Below are 15,290 nucleotides of genomic sequence, written 5' to 3' on the forward strand. Positions count from 1 at the left end.
CACGCTGTGAACTCTGGTGGCATGCTTTGAACGAGAGAGAGAGATGTGAGAGAGGGAGAGAGAACTGAAGATGAAAGGATGGGGTGGGTTTTTTGTGAGAAAAAGAGAGAACGCACAGCGCCTGAGAGAGAGGGAGGTGAGAGTCAATGGAGAGGAGAGAGAAAAAACTATTAAAAAACTAAATACACATGCTACAGTGCCCGTGTAAATTTACATGGGTACTGTAGCTCATTGTAAAATTTAGAAGATTTTACACATTTTTAAACGGACTGATGTGGAGTGTTTTTTGGTTCAAAATGTGTAAAAGTGACCAAAATGTGTATTTTACACAGTTATACACAATTATACCAGAGCTGATGTGAATGCTCTAAGGCTTTAGGTTAGCAAAATGTGTGTATCATATAAATAGGAGAAAATAGAAAACTAAAAACAAGACGGATGTGGCTAAACATGTAACAGTGCTTGTACCGTACAAGTTCCTCTATTGTTTTCTCTATAGCTTTTTCTTTCTCCACGACGACGCTGTAACTATTTCTTTCTTTACTTTATTTGTTTGATTTAATGCATAGAATTATATTATTGCATTGTCTTTCAATTACCATAAATAGCTAAATTTTCAATTAAAGTTGAGGATGAAACATTGTTAAAAATTATTAGTATTAATTTATATGATTTAATTTTTTTCATAACAGTTGTTATCATGCAATGGGTTGAAAAAAATTAATGATCCTGAATATACGCTAATATAAATTAACAATGCCAATTCCAAAATCTTAATTATATGAATTAATAATGCGGATTCTAAAATTATGTCAAGTACCAGTCTTTGAACCGAGTGAATATGAGATATGAAGTAGAGGCTAATTTATTTGATGGTCGAGTTGTAGTTAGACCTTTGTGTAAGGATCAAAAAAGGAGTTATTAGACCTAAACCAAGTGGTAACTCCTCTTCTCACCTTAACCCTAAGTTAATGGCATATTCTCATATTTGGACGGATCCACATTGGACGGCAGCCACATGAGCCATTCAATTGGCATATGTGGTAGCATACATAGCTCATCTGCTCATGCCTTGGGGCACTCGTAGGCCGTAGCAATTGTCTGGATAGGATGTGATTGAAACTCATAACCAAAGAAGAAGCTTAGAACCAGAACAAGTATATCCTTATTACGGATAAGGTTAGCTTCACACTCACAACCAAATTGGTACCTTCTTCTTTGATGGTCCACTGAAAACCTTTCTGTGGTGAGTTGGAGGCATCAGAAACCTCAGTTATGGGGTTGGTTGAACCGAGGGAACTCCAAAAGAGCGTCGAAACTGTGATGACCCACTTGGATGAAGTGAAATAGAGACAAGAATGCTCTATTTGAAGACGACGAAAAATCAAAATGAGGGTTAAAGGTCGATGATGGATCAATCATCAATGGTTACTTTTATACCATGTGAAATATGATGATAAACTAGGAAAGAGAGACAATGATTTTTAACGTGGTTTGGCCATCAGAGCCCATGTCCAGAATCTATGTTATTTTGCTATCTCTGCATTGCTTTGTTGTTTTACATAGGTGCCTTTATATATGCAAGTTCTATGGACAAACATCCCTACATATGTCTAATCATATAGAGATAATTTGTTGATGAGTTGGCGGGACCTTCCATATTTGTTTGGTCCGCCTTCATTAAAATATCTTTGAATTAAACTCCTTGGCCATCCTTTTACCCTCATATCCATGACCTGTTTTATATGTTGCAGCTAAATGATAGCAAGTAAACTTGAACTAATAGGCTCTTAAAATTCAGTCTTCTACTCGAAATGCAGCAGCAAAAGGGTAACTTTTGGTGGGTTGATTTCTCACTGAAAATTTGGAAGCTCCATGCCAAATTCTCATCTTGCTGAGAAGACACAAGAAATTAAAAAACCAAAGGAAATAAAAAAGGAAACTCTTACAAGCAACAAAAATTCAAATGTTTTTGTCATTGCTGATTCATCTTAATTACTTAAACATTATTTAATTAATTTTAAGAGAGTAATGGTTCTTCCAAATCAACTTTACTATTCTTCTTCTCTGAAGATTCATTTATCAACACTTGCCCCATTTTTTCCTGATCATGCTGTAGCTTTGGAACGGCCTCTTGTTTGATCTCTTTAAGGTCTTCGGCTTTACCCCAAAGCACAACATATAAACCAATAATCACAGCAAAAGCACCTAGCAAGCTGAACCCAAAGCAATTTTAGGTTTTTGGTAAAAGGAAAATTTTGAATTTTAAAAAATAAGACAAAAACTGAGGAGAAGAAAATCAATGAAAACTTGGGTTAGAATTTACTTCTCCTTTACAAATAAATAGAATATAGGAACTTAAACTTTGAAAGATACTTCAAAATCCAAAGGATTGGTAATATGTTACCTTCCGGTATATAACTCTTCTTGTAGAAACACAGAAGCTATAATGGTTGTAATGACTGTGCATAGAGGATTGAACATTGCAGAAAAGAGCGGACCCCTTTGTGATATGCACCAGGTCTGAACAAAAAAGGTAACTGCAGATCCAATTCCCTATTCATATATAAGGAAAACCCGTTGAGTTATTTTGATAAAGAATTCATTTTTGTTGCAGTATATGTAATCAAAATGTATACAACATGCTGTTATATAATAATAAGAAACCTTTCAAGTAAGATGGAAAAGAGAAAGTTCATGAACAACTGACAACTTACGGCATATAAACAACATCCAAATTCCTCAACTGAATGCAAATACCATGCTTCCGGGCCATTCTCTATGAGCAATGCAAATATTGCTGATTGTATCATTGCCAAGAAAAGCATCCAAGTAGATGAATATATATGATCAGGAACGCATGCTGTAACTGGGACCTAGTTAGGTAGTTATAAATTTTAACCAATATTTAGTATCAAAAAAATAATACAAGCTGGGAGAATTTGATTAGTAAAATACCTGCATAATCACCCAAAATGACCAGAAACAACTGCTTCCAAAGAGAGAGAGACAACCCAACAGCCAATTATCACCTCCTGCTCCAAAGATAGATTTTGATGGTAGCAATTCCATGTTTAATAGCTTTGGCCCTTTGAGCAATGCCATTGAGATGGCTCCACCAACACAGACGGCTGTCCCTATTATCTTGGCACTACTTCTGAAGCTTCGTATATTAACTTTCTCCATTCTAGCCAATTTAGAGACTTTTTTTTAAAAAAAATGTAAAAGCTTCTATAGTTAAATATAATAAAAGGGGAAACATCCATTACAATGTTTAGGGTCACTCATTTTAAAGTTCCTCAAAAAAAAAAAAAAAAAAAAAAAAAAAAAAAAGAAAAAGGAGAAGGGTCAATCATTTTAAAACATAGTTCACCATGGCCTAGTTGGTTTCCAATTTTATTTATGTTATTTATGTTATTTATATCAGATTCTTGAATAGTTAGAATAATATTATCATACTTTAATCTAATATTATCATACCTAGATTATTGTAGGTGGTGGAACTCTAGTGGGAACCCCCACAATTATCATACCAGATTAAAGTTGTAACAAAAGATCAATCATAAGTTTAAGCTAATTGAGGTAAGATAAATATGATTTAGTTTTTGTTGAAGTGTACCAGATCATTCTGTTCTTTTGTAATAAGTATTCAAAACAGATATGTTAGATAGCTTGATTTGAACAAGGTTTTAAGATTTCATAAAAATGGGATCAACTTAAAGTATATGCTTTAACCAAAATAACTATTTTTTTATACCAATGTATTGGGTTTTTCTTATAGAGTCTGTTTGGATGTGGGATAGAAAAGTGGGAAGATAAAAGATAGTAAGATAAAAAAGTGGGGGATTGAAAAGATTTTAGGTTTTTATTTATTTATTTTTATGTGTATTTGATTGAAGGGGTGGAAAAGTGGAGAATTAGAAATTTTTTTGTTTAATTGAGAAGAAAAATTAGAGAATGAAAAATGATGTTTATATAAATTTAGTTTCATGGCTTTATTATTATTATTATTATTATTATTATTATTATAATATAATTTAATAGTTTATAAGGAAATAAAAAAGTTTACAAGAGAGAGAGAGGAAACCAAGGTTGAAGGGAGGAGAAGGACAGATGGATAATTTTCCATCTTATGCCCACTTTCTTTCTCATTTTCTTCCCAGTTTGGGAAGAAAACTCAATCTTCACAAAAGATGAGCTTGGTTAGAAAATAATTTTCTTTTTCATTTTTCATCTCTCTAACTAAATACATGCACTCACTATTTTCTCTCTCCCATTTTCTACTCCTCTTGTTTTCATTCCAAGCAAAAAAGGACTAATGATAGATAGTAATAGTACTATTTTATGCATGTGCATTGACATGTTGCTATTAAGAGTTCAGTTGGGTATGTGCATTTACCCTAAAATGGCTGCCATTACAAAGGTGATTGCAGGGATCAGATTGACCATGGCACTTGCCGCTGTTGAAGAGGCCAAGTACAGGCCTTCAAAATAGGCGTTCTGATTTGCTGTCACCCTATGAATAAAATTAAGCATTAACCTCACAACCATATGTAATTAAATCAAGAATTTAAATTTCTAGAGAACTCTACCCAATAAGAGATGTCACAAATATTAAAGAAAAGCTCCTTATTCCCAAGGAGATCCGACCAGAATTCCTCCTGCCAAGTGCCAACAGAATGAAGTATGAGATCAAGAGAGAGAGAGAGAGAGAGAGAGAGAGAGAGAGAGAGAGATAGTTTCAGGATCACCTTCTTCTAAAACAAGCTATAGGAGCCATGATCAATGTGGCTATGACTTGCCTGTAGACCACAAACACCCTGGGGCTCATACCTTGAACTAAAGCAACTCTAGTAAAGAGAGCAAACCCTGCATAAATGAATTGTAGCCCAATCATAGCCAGTGCAGGCTTGTAACAGTCGAACTCACCCATACTTTGCTTGTCAAAATACTATGGCAATTCAACTATATAACATTCAAAGCACTTCTTTAAAACCCTTTGTATTGCAACAATCATGAAAGCACACACGCGACACACATGGACTGACATGATTTGATAATACTATTTTACTATTATCTTGCAAATTAAGTAAAGAAAGAGACTTTTCTCAAAAAAAAAAAAAAAAAAGTAAAGAAAGAGACAAAACGGACCAACAAAATAGTAATGCAATTATACACTATAATCCAGAGAGCTGCTTCCTCTTTTAATGTATAAAATAATAATTAAAAATTGCACAGTCTGACGTGGTGAGATTAGGTCCATAAGGATAGGGTTTCGAAGATACTTTTGATATCACAACTCACAAGGATTGGCACTGACCTGTCTCAAAGTTTTTCTGCGGGTGCTCCAAATGATTTGATATATCGAGCTTGTTTATATATTACTCCTCTATCTTTTCATTTGTCAATGTTCATTTTTTCTTGTTTTAAGTGCGCGTTTGCACGCTTCCAAACGCACGTTTTGCGTTTCAGTTTTTTTTAGCCGAAATGTTTTTTTTTTTTTTAGGAACAGTGCAAAGTATGCACTATTTATGAAGTTATAAATTTCACTTTTTAGTAAGTTTTTTTTTATTAAAAATAGGCCTCACATTACTATTTACATAATTAAAAATTATTTTGTTATAGTATTTTTCAGTTTTTAACTGTATCCAAATGAACCCTAGTATCCGTTTGGATTTATGTTGCGTTTCCTGCATCTGGCGTTTCCTGCGCTTTCCTTTTTTTTTCTTTTTTTTTTTTTGCAGCACGTGTTTCAGGGGGACAAACGGCTATTGTTCATGAACAGTAGCAGTATATTTCTGACTTTTCAACCACTTTTCATTAGTTTGTGGGTCTGTGCACTGTTCACGAGACCCACAAACTTCAATTTTCAGCAACTTTTTCATTAAAAACCCACGGTACAGTGTTTTCAGTTTTCAATTTCAGCAAAATAAGTTCTATCCAAACGGATTCTTAGATAAATGTTATGAATACCATTTTGGAATTTGTTTCGGTTTGTTTAGTAGAATGGAATATTTTAATATATATTATCAATTAAAAAAAAGTAAATAACTAAATATCAAATAATACAACTGTAGGAGCAAAGAGCCAAAATCATACAATGGGCCTTGGACCTCATACGGGAAGATCAACCACGTCCGAGGAGAAGACGTGGGTGCTAAAAGGGCTCCTAGCCCAGTTCTCATGGGCCTAAAGATGTTTAAAGGGCGGTCCGAGGAGAAATGTCTCCTCGGACATAACAAATATGGCTCAAACATGCACTCTGCCTACTAGAAGGACCCACCCCAATGGACATTAGTAACAAGGATGAGTCCCCCAGACCCGTGGCAAAGAAGGAAACGTAAGATGTCCAAGGAGAGGCTGCAACTGCCACATTAAATGCGTTGCAGCTACTTTTCTGGCCGCATTAATGTGGAGAGGACCTGTGAACAGTGTTGCCTTGACTACCACAACTCATAGAAAGATGGAGGGGGTGTCCGATGGGACAAGCACTCAAGTGAGGGTCCAGATAATCAACAAGTGTAAGGCCCTGATGGCTTCAAGAAGACTATATAAGAAAGGGAGTCCTCATGAGGAAGGAGAGGGAGAAATAGAGAGGTAGAACAGAGGAACAATACAAGTAACCATAGTCTTTGAACAGGGACTCGCATACATTCATCTCATCTCCTCGGACTAAGAATCTATGGGCATTAAGAGGATTTGCTTACTTTTAATTGTTGTATAGCCTAACTTTAGCCAGTGTACACTTCGTTAAGGCCCAGTTCTATAGCCCATTCTCTACAAATTCATTATTTCTGAGCTCCTTGGACCAGAACCCCATACCTGTTGGGCCTGGGCCCCAAATTGTGACCCTACAATTGGCGCTGTCTGTGGGAAGAACTTGTGCCTCAGCAAGTACAACCGTTAGAAATGAAAGGATCAGGTTTGCGCCAAATGGGACTTACAGACTCCCAACAGCAGGACAACTTTCTTAACCTCGAACAGGAAAGAGATCAAGACAAGCGACGAGAGGGTAGCGTAAATACCTCCCACATGAGCAAAAGCCGTTCGAAAGGGAAAGGTCATGCATCCCAAAAGCGAGACGATAATAGGGCTCTACAACAAGAAATCAACGACCTGAAGAGGAAGTTGCGCCGAGCACAGCGAAGGCGTCCTTCCCCCAATCCGGACACCAACGATGAAGAGGACAACGAATACAAGAAAAGGTCAAGAACCCCACCAAGTGAAACCTTCTCCTATGAGGAAGAGCAACCTCATAAACGCAGCCACAAAAGTCCGTCCTACAAGGGCCTAGCAAATGACGCTATGAGCAAAGCCTTAGACCGAATCTCCCAGTCACCTACAAGGGCCCGAAGACCTGACGGCATACGACTCCCCTTTAGTAAGTTTCGAAGGGAAAATCGTTATTCCGAGAGGCCAGATTAGACTGTCCATATAAATTGGCTCGGACATAGTGGATGTGGACTTCATAGTGGTGGATGCATATTCGCCCTACACCGCCATTGTAGCTAGACCTTGGCTTCATGCCCTAGGGGCTGTTTCCTCTACCTTGCACCAAAGGGTGAAGTACCCGTCGGAGGGTCGAGTCAAAGAAATAGTAGGAGATCAAGCCATGGCTTAGTAATGCACAGTATCCGCCGTCTCACGGAGGCCAAGTGCCGAGCCCCCAACCCCTATCGAGAATCCCTTATAGCAGTTAACGACCCCAGCCACGATTGGTGGGGGATTAGCCGAGAAGGCTAGTTGTGAGGACTTGGAAAAGGTTCTTGTGGGCAGTGATCCAGAGAGATTCTTTCAGGTCGGCTCAGAGCTACCACCCCAAGAGAAAGAAGAGCTAATTGATTTCCTTAGGAAAAATATGGATGTGTTTGCATGGGACGCCTACGAGGCCCCGGGGGTCGATCCAAACTTCATATGCCATCATCTTAATGTTAACTCGACTATTCCACCCAAGAAACAACCCTCTTAGCACCCATCAAAAGAGCATGCTGATGCGGTCAAGGAGGAGGTGATGAAACTTAAGAGAGCAAGGGCTATCAAAGAGGTCTTCTACCCTGAATGGCTGGCCAATACAGTCGTGGTAAAGAAGAAGAGTGAGAAATGGCGAGTTTGCGTGGACTTCACGGACCTGAATAAAGCCTGTTCGAAAGACCCCTTCCCCATGCCTAGGATAGATCGGCTGGTGGACTCAACCACAAGACATCCTCAAATGAGCTTTTTAGATGTCTTTCAAGGATATCATCAAATACCCCTGGCTACAAATGACCAAGAAAAGATAGCTTTTGTCACTCCTATTGGAAACTACCACTATAAAGTGATGCCTTTCGGTTTGAAGAATGTCGGCTCCACCTATCAGAGGATAATGACCAGGATATTTGAGCTGCAAATGGGCAAGAGCATCGAAGTCTATATAGATGACATGGTAGTAAAGAGTAAATTTGTGTCCGAGCATGTGAGGGACCTCGAAGATATCTTTGAAGTCCTGAAAAGACACAGGCTACGCCTGAATGCATCTAAGTGTTCATTCGGAGTGGGATCAAGAAAGTTCTTGGGCTACATGGTGACCCACAGGGCATCGAAGTCAACCTCGACCAAATTAGAGCTATCCACAGCATGCAGCCTCCTCGAAACCTCAAGGAGGTCCAAAAGCACACTGGCATGATCGCTGCTTTGAACTGCTTTATCTCTCATTCGGCGGATAGGTTTAGGCCTTTCTTTCTCTTGTTAAACAAGTGGAAAGGGTTCGAGTGGACTGAAGAATGCGCCTTGGCCTTCCAGTAGCTCAAAGAGTATTTGTCTCGGTCGCTAGTCATGTCTAGTCTTGAAGCCGACGAGGTTTTATTCGCCTACATCGTCGTGGCCCCCCACGCAGTGAGTTTGGTGCTGATCCGAATGGACAACAGCGTACAATGACTTGTCTACTACGTGAGCAAGTCATTGCACGAGGCTGAAATCCGTTACCTCCCCCTGGAAAAGGCCATCCTGGCAATCGTTCAATCCACGCGGAAACTCCCCCACTATTTTCAGGCACAGTCGTCGTTTTAACCCAACTCCCGCTTAGGTCTATACTCTGAAGTGCCGATTACACAGGGAGAATTGCTAAGTGGGGTACCATTCTTGGCGCCTTCGACATCAAGTACATGCTTCGCAATGCCGTGAAGGGCCAAATCCTTGCAGATCTGGTGGCTGAGTTTGCTAAACCCTCACCAGAAGAAGGGGGAGGAATGCCAAGCATGGATGAAAAACTAGTTGGCACAGTCTCTTCGCAGGGGTCCACCTGTTGGAAGGCATACGTCGACGGTGCAGTAAATCAAAGGGGCTCTGGGGTGGGACTCGTCTTGATTTCTCTCGAGGGAATTACCATTGAAAAATCGCTAAGGCTAGGTTTTTCGGCCACGAACAACGAGGCAGAGTACGAAGCCCTGTTGGAAGGAATATCTATGGTCCAGAAGTTGGGCGGAAAATCCATAAACATGTTCTCAGACTCCAGACTTGTTGTAGGTTAAGTAAATGGTGAATTGGAGGCAAGGGATGGAAGAATGCAAGAGTACCTGGTCCAAGCTAAATGCTCGTGGTCGTGTTTTAACTCTTTTAGCCTACTACACGTATCTAGAAGCGGAAACACCCATGCCGATTCTCTTGCCACGCTGGCCATCTCCTCGGCTCAATGTTTACCTCGGGTTATACTGGTGGAAGATCTACACAGGCTCTCGGTGGAGAAGGCCAAGTTGATGCATGTCCATAGCGTCAGAGTGGGGCTTAGTTGGATGGACCCTTTAATATTGTTTTTGAAGGAGGATGTCTTACTTGAAGAGAAGTGCGAGGCCGACAAGATTAGAAGAAAGGCTTCTCGATTCTGGCTGTCTGAGGACTTGAAACTATATAAGCGCTCATTTTCAGGACCGTACTTGTTATGCGTACACCTTGACGCCACAGAGCTTATCCTAGAGGAATTGCACGAAAGAATTTATGGGAGCCATACAGGGGGCAGGTCTTTATCCCATAGAGCCATAACCCAAGGTTACTGGTGGCCGAGCATGCAAAAAAAGGCGCACGAATACGTGAAGAAGTGCCACCAATGCTAGAGGTTCGCCTCAAATATACATCAACCAGGTAGGACCCTCAATCCGCTGTCCAGCCCTTGTCCATTCGCACAGTGGGGCTTAGATATTGTCGGACCATTTCCAAAAGCAACAGGGAACAAGAGATATCTGCTCGTCGGCACTAATTATTTCACCAAATGGGTCGAGGCCGAACCACTTGCAAATATCAGAGACGTGGATGCAAATATGTTTGTCTGGAAAAGTATTGTCACCAGGTTCGGGGTCCTTCATACCCTAATCTCGGACAATGGCTTTCAGTTCGATAGTAAAACTTTTAGAAGGTACTACAGCGAGTTGGGAATTGCCAATAGATACTCCACACCGGCTTACCCCCAGGGGAATAGGCAAGCCGAAGTCGTTAACAAGGTTATAGTAAACAGGCTGAAGAAGAGGCTAGACGATGCAAAGGAAAGATGGGTGGAAGAGCTGTCACACGTCCTGTGGACGTATCGAACCACCCCCCGTAGATCAACAGGGGGTACTAAAGCTTTCAGAAGGTACTACAGCGAGTTGGGAATTGCCAATAGATACTCCACACCGGCTTACCCCTAGGGGAATGGGCAAGCCGAAGTCGTTAACAAGATTATAGTAAACAGGCTGAAGAAGAGGCTAGACGATGCAAAGGGAAGATGGGTGGAAGAGTTGTCACGCGTCCTGTGGACGTATCGAACCACCCCCTGTAGATCAACAGGGGAGATTCCTTTCTTGATGACCTATGGGGCCGAGGCTGTCATTCCACTGGAAACAAACTTTCCGACACTGAAAACTAGCTCATTTTGCCCTAACGGCAACAATGAGCTGCTGGAAAGGAGTTTAGACCTTATCGAGGAAAGAAGGGAGAGGGCAGCGGTCCAACTCACCTACTACCAACACAAGCTTAAATAAGGTTATGACGCCAAGGTAAAGCTAAGGCCACTAGCACCTGGAGACCTGGTGTTAAGAAAATTTTTGGGCAATGCAAAAAACTCCGCATGGGGAAAGCTCGGACCAAATTGGGAAGGGCCATATCAAATCACTTCGGTGGCTGGCATAGGGACCTACTTTTTGGAAGATTTGGATGGGCATGTAGTACCACGTCCTTGGAATGTAAACAACCTGAGAAGGTACTATTATTAATGAAAGTTCCTACTCTTGATATACCCTTCAGTTGCAAAAGCCTTTTTGTTACTTACTACGCATCTTTATCTGAGTATTAAACAGAACTCAAGTCCTACATGGCTCATCGGATCACAGGTTTGGGGGAAATTAATTACCATGCAATTTTATTTAAGTGTTAAATAGAATCCAAGTCCTTCGTGGCTCCTCGGATCACAAGTTTGGGGGAAATTAGTCACTCAAAATGGCGAAAAATCATAGGAGAAGAGTCTTATTCTCTCATTCATACTTAGCTGTATTACTTAAACTGCGAATAATGGATTATCATCGGAAATCTAGTAACACAGTCGAAATTTATTCACAACGAAGACAAAAGTTGAAGCAGTAAAATAAAGTTCAAAGAAGAAATTATATAATTCATTAAGCTCCAAGATGTATCATCTTACAAACATTAACAAAAACTAAGGAAATGGAGAACAGAACAAAACAACTACAAGAGAAACCCTACACTAATGTCCTAGACTTTATCTTGGGTTGAGCTCTTTGCAGGACCCTTAGCCTCGGGACGATCACCTCCTGCTGTAGGTTTGGGTCCGACATCCTTGGCTTGCGCGACAACGTCTCTTATTGTGAAGGCGTTCTCAGGTGACTTATCTTTAGCTGGTGGCTATGCCTCTTCTTCTTCACCTTTCCCTTCAGGAGTGATGGAATTGGGAGTAGTGGTCGGGGCGGAAGGGAGCTCCTCAGGAGGATCCGAACTAGGAATCTCACGAATATCCTCAGGGAAAAAGATATTCTCGATCCTCTTAAGTTCGGAGTCCACATGAACTGCTGCCCAGTCCACGGCTACTCCCCAGGACTCGGTAACGTAGTCCCTGCAAACTCCAACCACCTCCTCGGTCAGCCTGACTTCAATGTCCTTCACCCCGCGCTCATAAGAGGCTGCCACCGTAGCCTCAACCGCCTCCCTGGCCAGACGAGCCGCCTCCTTCGCCTGTAGCAGCTGCGCCTTAAGGCCTGAGACCATTTGCTTCTTGGTCGCAAGGTTTATTTATGATAAATGAAGTTGCTGGTGCATGTCCTCGACCTGCTTCGTTGTGGTCTTAAGGCTTGCCTCAGCACTGTCTCGGGCCTTGAATGTCTCTTTGATCTTCTCGCTTAAGCGATCTTTTTCCAGTTTAAGGGCACCCGCAGCCTTCTCCGTAGCAAAGCGGGACTGAACCTCAGTGTTCACATCTTCCCGAGAATTCTTCGCCCACTCCTCGGCCATGAAGATTTGTTGGGTGACCTGAACAGGAATAACAGAAGAATCATTAAAACAAAAACGACAGATAGACAAGCACGAAATAAGGAACCTGAACAAGGGAGAGTCTTCATCTTACCATGGCAAGGTCTCTCTTTAATGACATGAAGAGGTCCAGTTGCTTGGTGGCTCGGAGCCCGTCCATGTCACGAGGAAAAAGGAGGGGCTGCTGTAGGGCCTTGGCAAGGTAAAACGCCTGCCCCCTCTGGGACTCCCAAAGGGTTGCATCCCACAGGATGGGGGCGCCGTCCAACTCTAGGCGGGGAGACCAAGTGCGTTGCTCCCTCCTAATGGCAGCCTCCTCTCGACTGTCGATGGACTTCGTCCTCTTGTCCTTGGGCTCCTTGCCTTTTTTCTGGTTCTTGGCCTTTTAGGGGCCGACCTCACCTTCCTTCAGTTCTTCCACTGGCCTTTTTCGCCTCAAGTTGGGAATGTGTTGTAATGCGGGGTCAGTGAAAGGAAGAGGAGGAGGAGGGAGTTTAGCTAGAATCTGCTTCTTAGGGGCATCCTTGGAGGATTGCCCTTTGTTCCTATTGGAAGTAGCCCCCTCAGACTGGATCTCGGCTTCAAGTCCATACCCTCCTCTTCAATTTCTTGGCTCGTGTCAATCCGAGCAACCACTAATCCAAAAGAGTGAGCCGCCGAGAAGCGATCAAGATCCGAGCCGGAATCTAAAAGCTCTACGGGCCTTGTTGATACTTCGCCTTCCTCGTTGAAGCGGAAGTGATCGATTTCAGCTTCGAGGGACGAATGCGAGGAGTCAATTCCCTCCCCTAGAACGACTACCTCTTGGAGAACGCACTGAGTGGGCGGTTGGATTGGTAGTAGGTCTCTCCGAGCAAGGAAGCTCGACTTAGAAACGTCAACACGGGCTAATAGGGGACTCCCAGCCCTTATCGCCTGACCCACGTCCATGAAAGCATGAGAGAGAGAGGCTCGTAGTCCAAGATGAGGTGAGTGGCACGCAATTGCCCATCCTCGCTCACAAAGATCTCGGACCGTAAGAGGTAGTTGAGAGCTTGGACGTTGACCAAACTTATCCTCGGAGTAGTGTGTGCTTTGTTTGCAAAATATCCAAAGGGAGGTTTATGTCAGTCCGAGAAGGCAAATAATCAAAACCGAGACCAAAACAAGTGAAAGGAAAACTCAAAACTAAGATCCCCACCGGGGGACTTGATCCTAGAGTGCCCCACCTGGTGCTCCTGCCCTAACTGGGCAGCAAAGGCCGTCGTGCCATCCTCCGGAAACTATCAAATAATCGTCCTTCAAGCCTTTGTTGGACTTTGGAAGGCAAGATATCAGCCTCACCTCGTCGGACCTGGATTTCAGGTAATACAACTCATTAAGACAATGACACTCGTACAAGTGAACTACATTGTGCCATGAGAGGCCGAGGTTCATCTATTCGTTTAGAGCGTCTACGCACCCTAGGATTCAGAACATGTTAGCGGTGCATTGGTGGGGGGCCAACCTATGGCCATGCAAGTAATCCCTAGTTATCCTCCCCATGGGAATTGTCATTCCTCTTTCTATGAAAGCGATCATAAGAATGACGACCTGCCCCATTTCTCTCTTGGTTATAATTTGGTCCGAGGAGCAATATTTTAGACCCACCCACTCCTTGCGGGATACGGTATTTGGCCCTAAAACCTTCCATGCCGGCCGGAGAATCTACTAGGTTCTGAAACTTACCCATCCTATTAACCCTAGGTGACACAGGAAAGGGTTTGCTAATGAAAGGAAACCGAGGAGAGCAACAAAGAAGAAGAGTTAGGGAATATGGGGAAATGAACACTTACGAGAAGCACGAATTCTAGATCTCCTGAGCTTTCAAAGGATCCGCCAGGAATCCTTACAGAAATGGCTATGGACTTTTGAGTGTTTTGCGAGAGAAAGTGTTGAAGTGTTTTGGAACGCTTGAGTGCCTTTTCTAAAAAAGGGAAGTAATCTCCCTTAGAAGCCTTATATAGCAAGGAAAAAATAAACGGGATTACTCCCGCCCAAAGAATTGGAGGAGCATCTATCGTTGATTAAGTGCCCCACCGTTGAATGCGAGGGAACATAGAGTCGCCTAGTGCAATTAATGACGCCTTGTGGGCTACGAAACGCTAGTAGCAATAATGAGGCATGTGAGACTGTACCCCCACACGCGTGAATCAAAGAATTGTGACAATTTATCCAATAAATATTAAAATCCCACCTTTTCTCCTCAAATAAGAGGGAAAAACCGGAATTTTGAGGGGCTATTGTAGGGGTAAAGGCCCAAAATCATACAATGCACCTTGGGCCCCATACGGGAAGATCAACCACATCCGAGGAGAAGACGTGGGTGCCAAAAGGGTTCCCAGCCCAGTTCTCATGGGCCAGAAGATGTTTAAAGGGCGGTCCGTGGAGCAATGTCTCCTCGAACATAACGAATATGGCTCAAACATGCATTCTGCCTACTAGAATGACCCACTCCAACAGACATTAGTAACAAGGATAAGTCCCCCAGACCCATGGCAAAGAAGGAAACGTAAGATGTCTAAGGAGAGGCTCCAGCTACCACATTAAATGCGTTGCAGCTACTTTTCTGGCCGCATTAATGTGGAGAGGACTTGTGAACAGTGCTGCCTTGACTACCACAACTCACAGAAAGATAGAGGGGGTGTCCGATGGGACAAACACTTAAGTGAGGGTCCAGATAATCAACAAGTGTAAGACCCTGATGGCTTCAAGAAGACTATATAAGAAAGGGAGTCCTCATGAGGAAGGAGAGGGAGAAAAAGAGAGGTAGAACAGAGGAACAA

General features: G+C 42.2%; 1 protein-coding gene across 2 annotated transcripts; it reads right to left on the reverse strand.

The window, feature by feature from the left end:
- Positions 1-1,825: 1,825 nt before the first annotated feature.
- Positions 1,826-4,964, reverse strand: LOC115960315 (WAT1-related protein At4g30420-like). Of its 2 annotated transcripts, XM_031079142.1 has the most exons (7): positions 4,752-4,964; positions 4,593-4,661; positions 4,400-4,516; positions 2,959-3,187; positions 2,718-2,876; positions 2,408-2,556; positions 1,826-2,216 (listed from the first exon to the last, which is right to left on the reverse strand). In XM_031079142.1, the coding sequence occupies exons 1-7, from the start codon at positions 4,931-4,933 to the stop codon at positions 2,021-2,023; spliced, it is 1,101 nt and encodes a 366-aa protein (XP_030935002.1). In that variant the 5' UTR covers positions 4,934-4,964; the 3' UTR covers positions 1,826-2,020. The 2 variants fall into 2 exon arrangements, with proteins under 2 accessions (XP_030935002.1, XP_030935012.1); XM_031079152.1 differs by lacking the exon at positions 4,593-4,661.
- Between the last annotated feature and the right edge of the window lie 10,326 nt (positions 4,965-15,290).

This window comes from Quercus lobata, chromosome 2 (genome assembly GCF_001633185.2).
Source record: "Quercus lobata isolate SW786 chromosome 2, ValleyOak3.0 Primary Assembly, whole genome shotgun sequence".
Classification (NCBI taxonomy): Eukaryota; Viridiplantae; Streptophyta; class Magnoliopsida; order Fagales; family Fagaceae; genus Quercus; species Quercus lobata.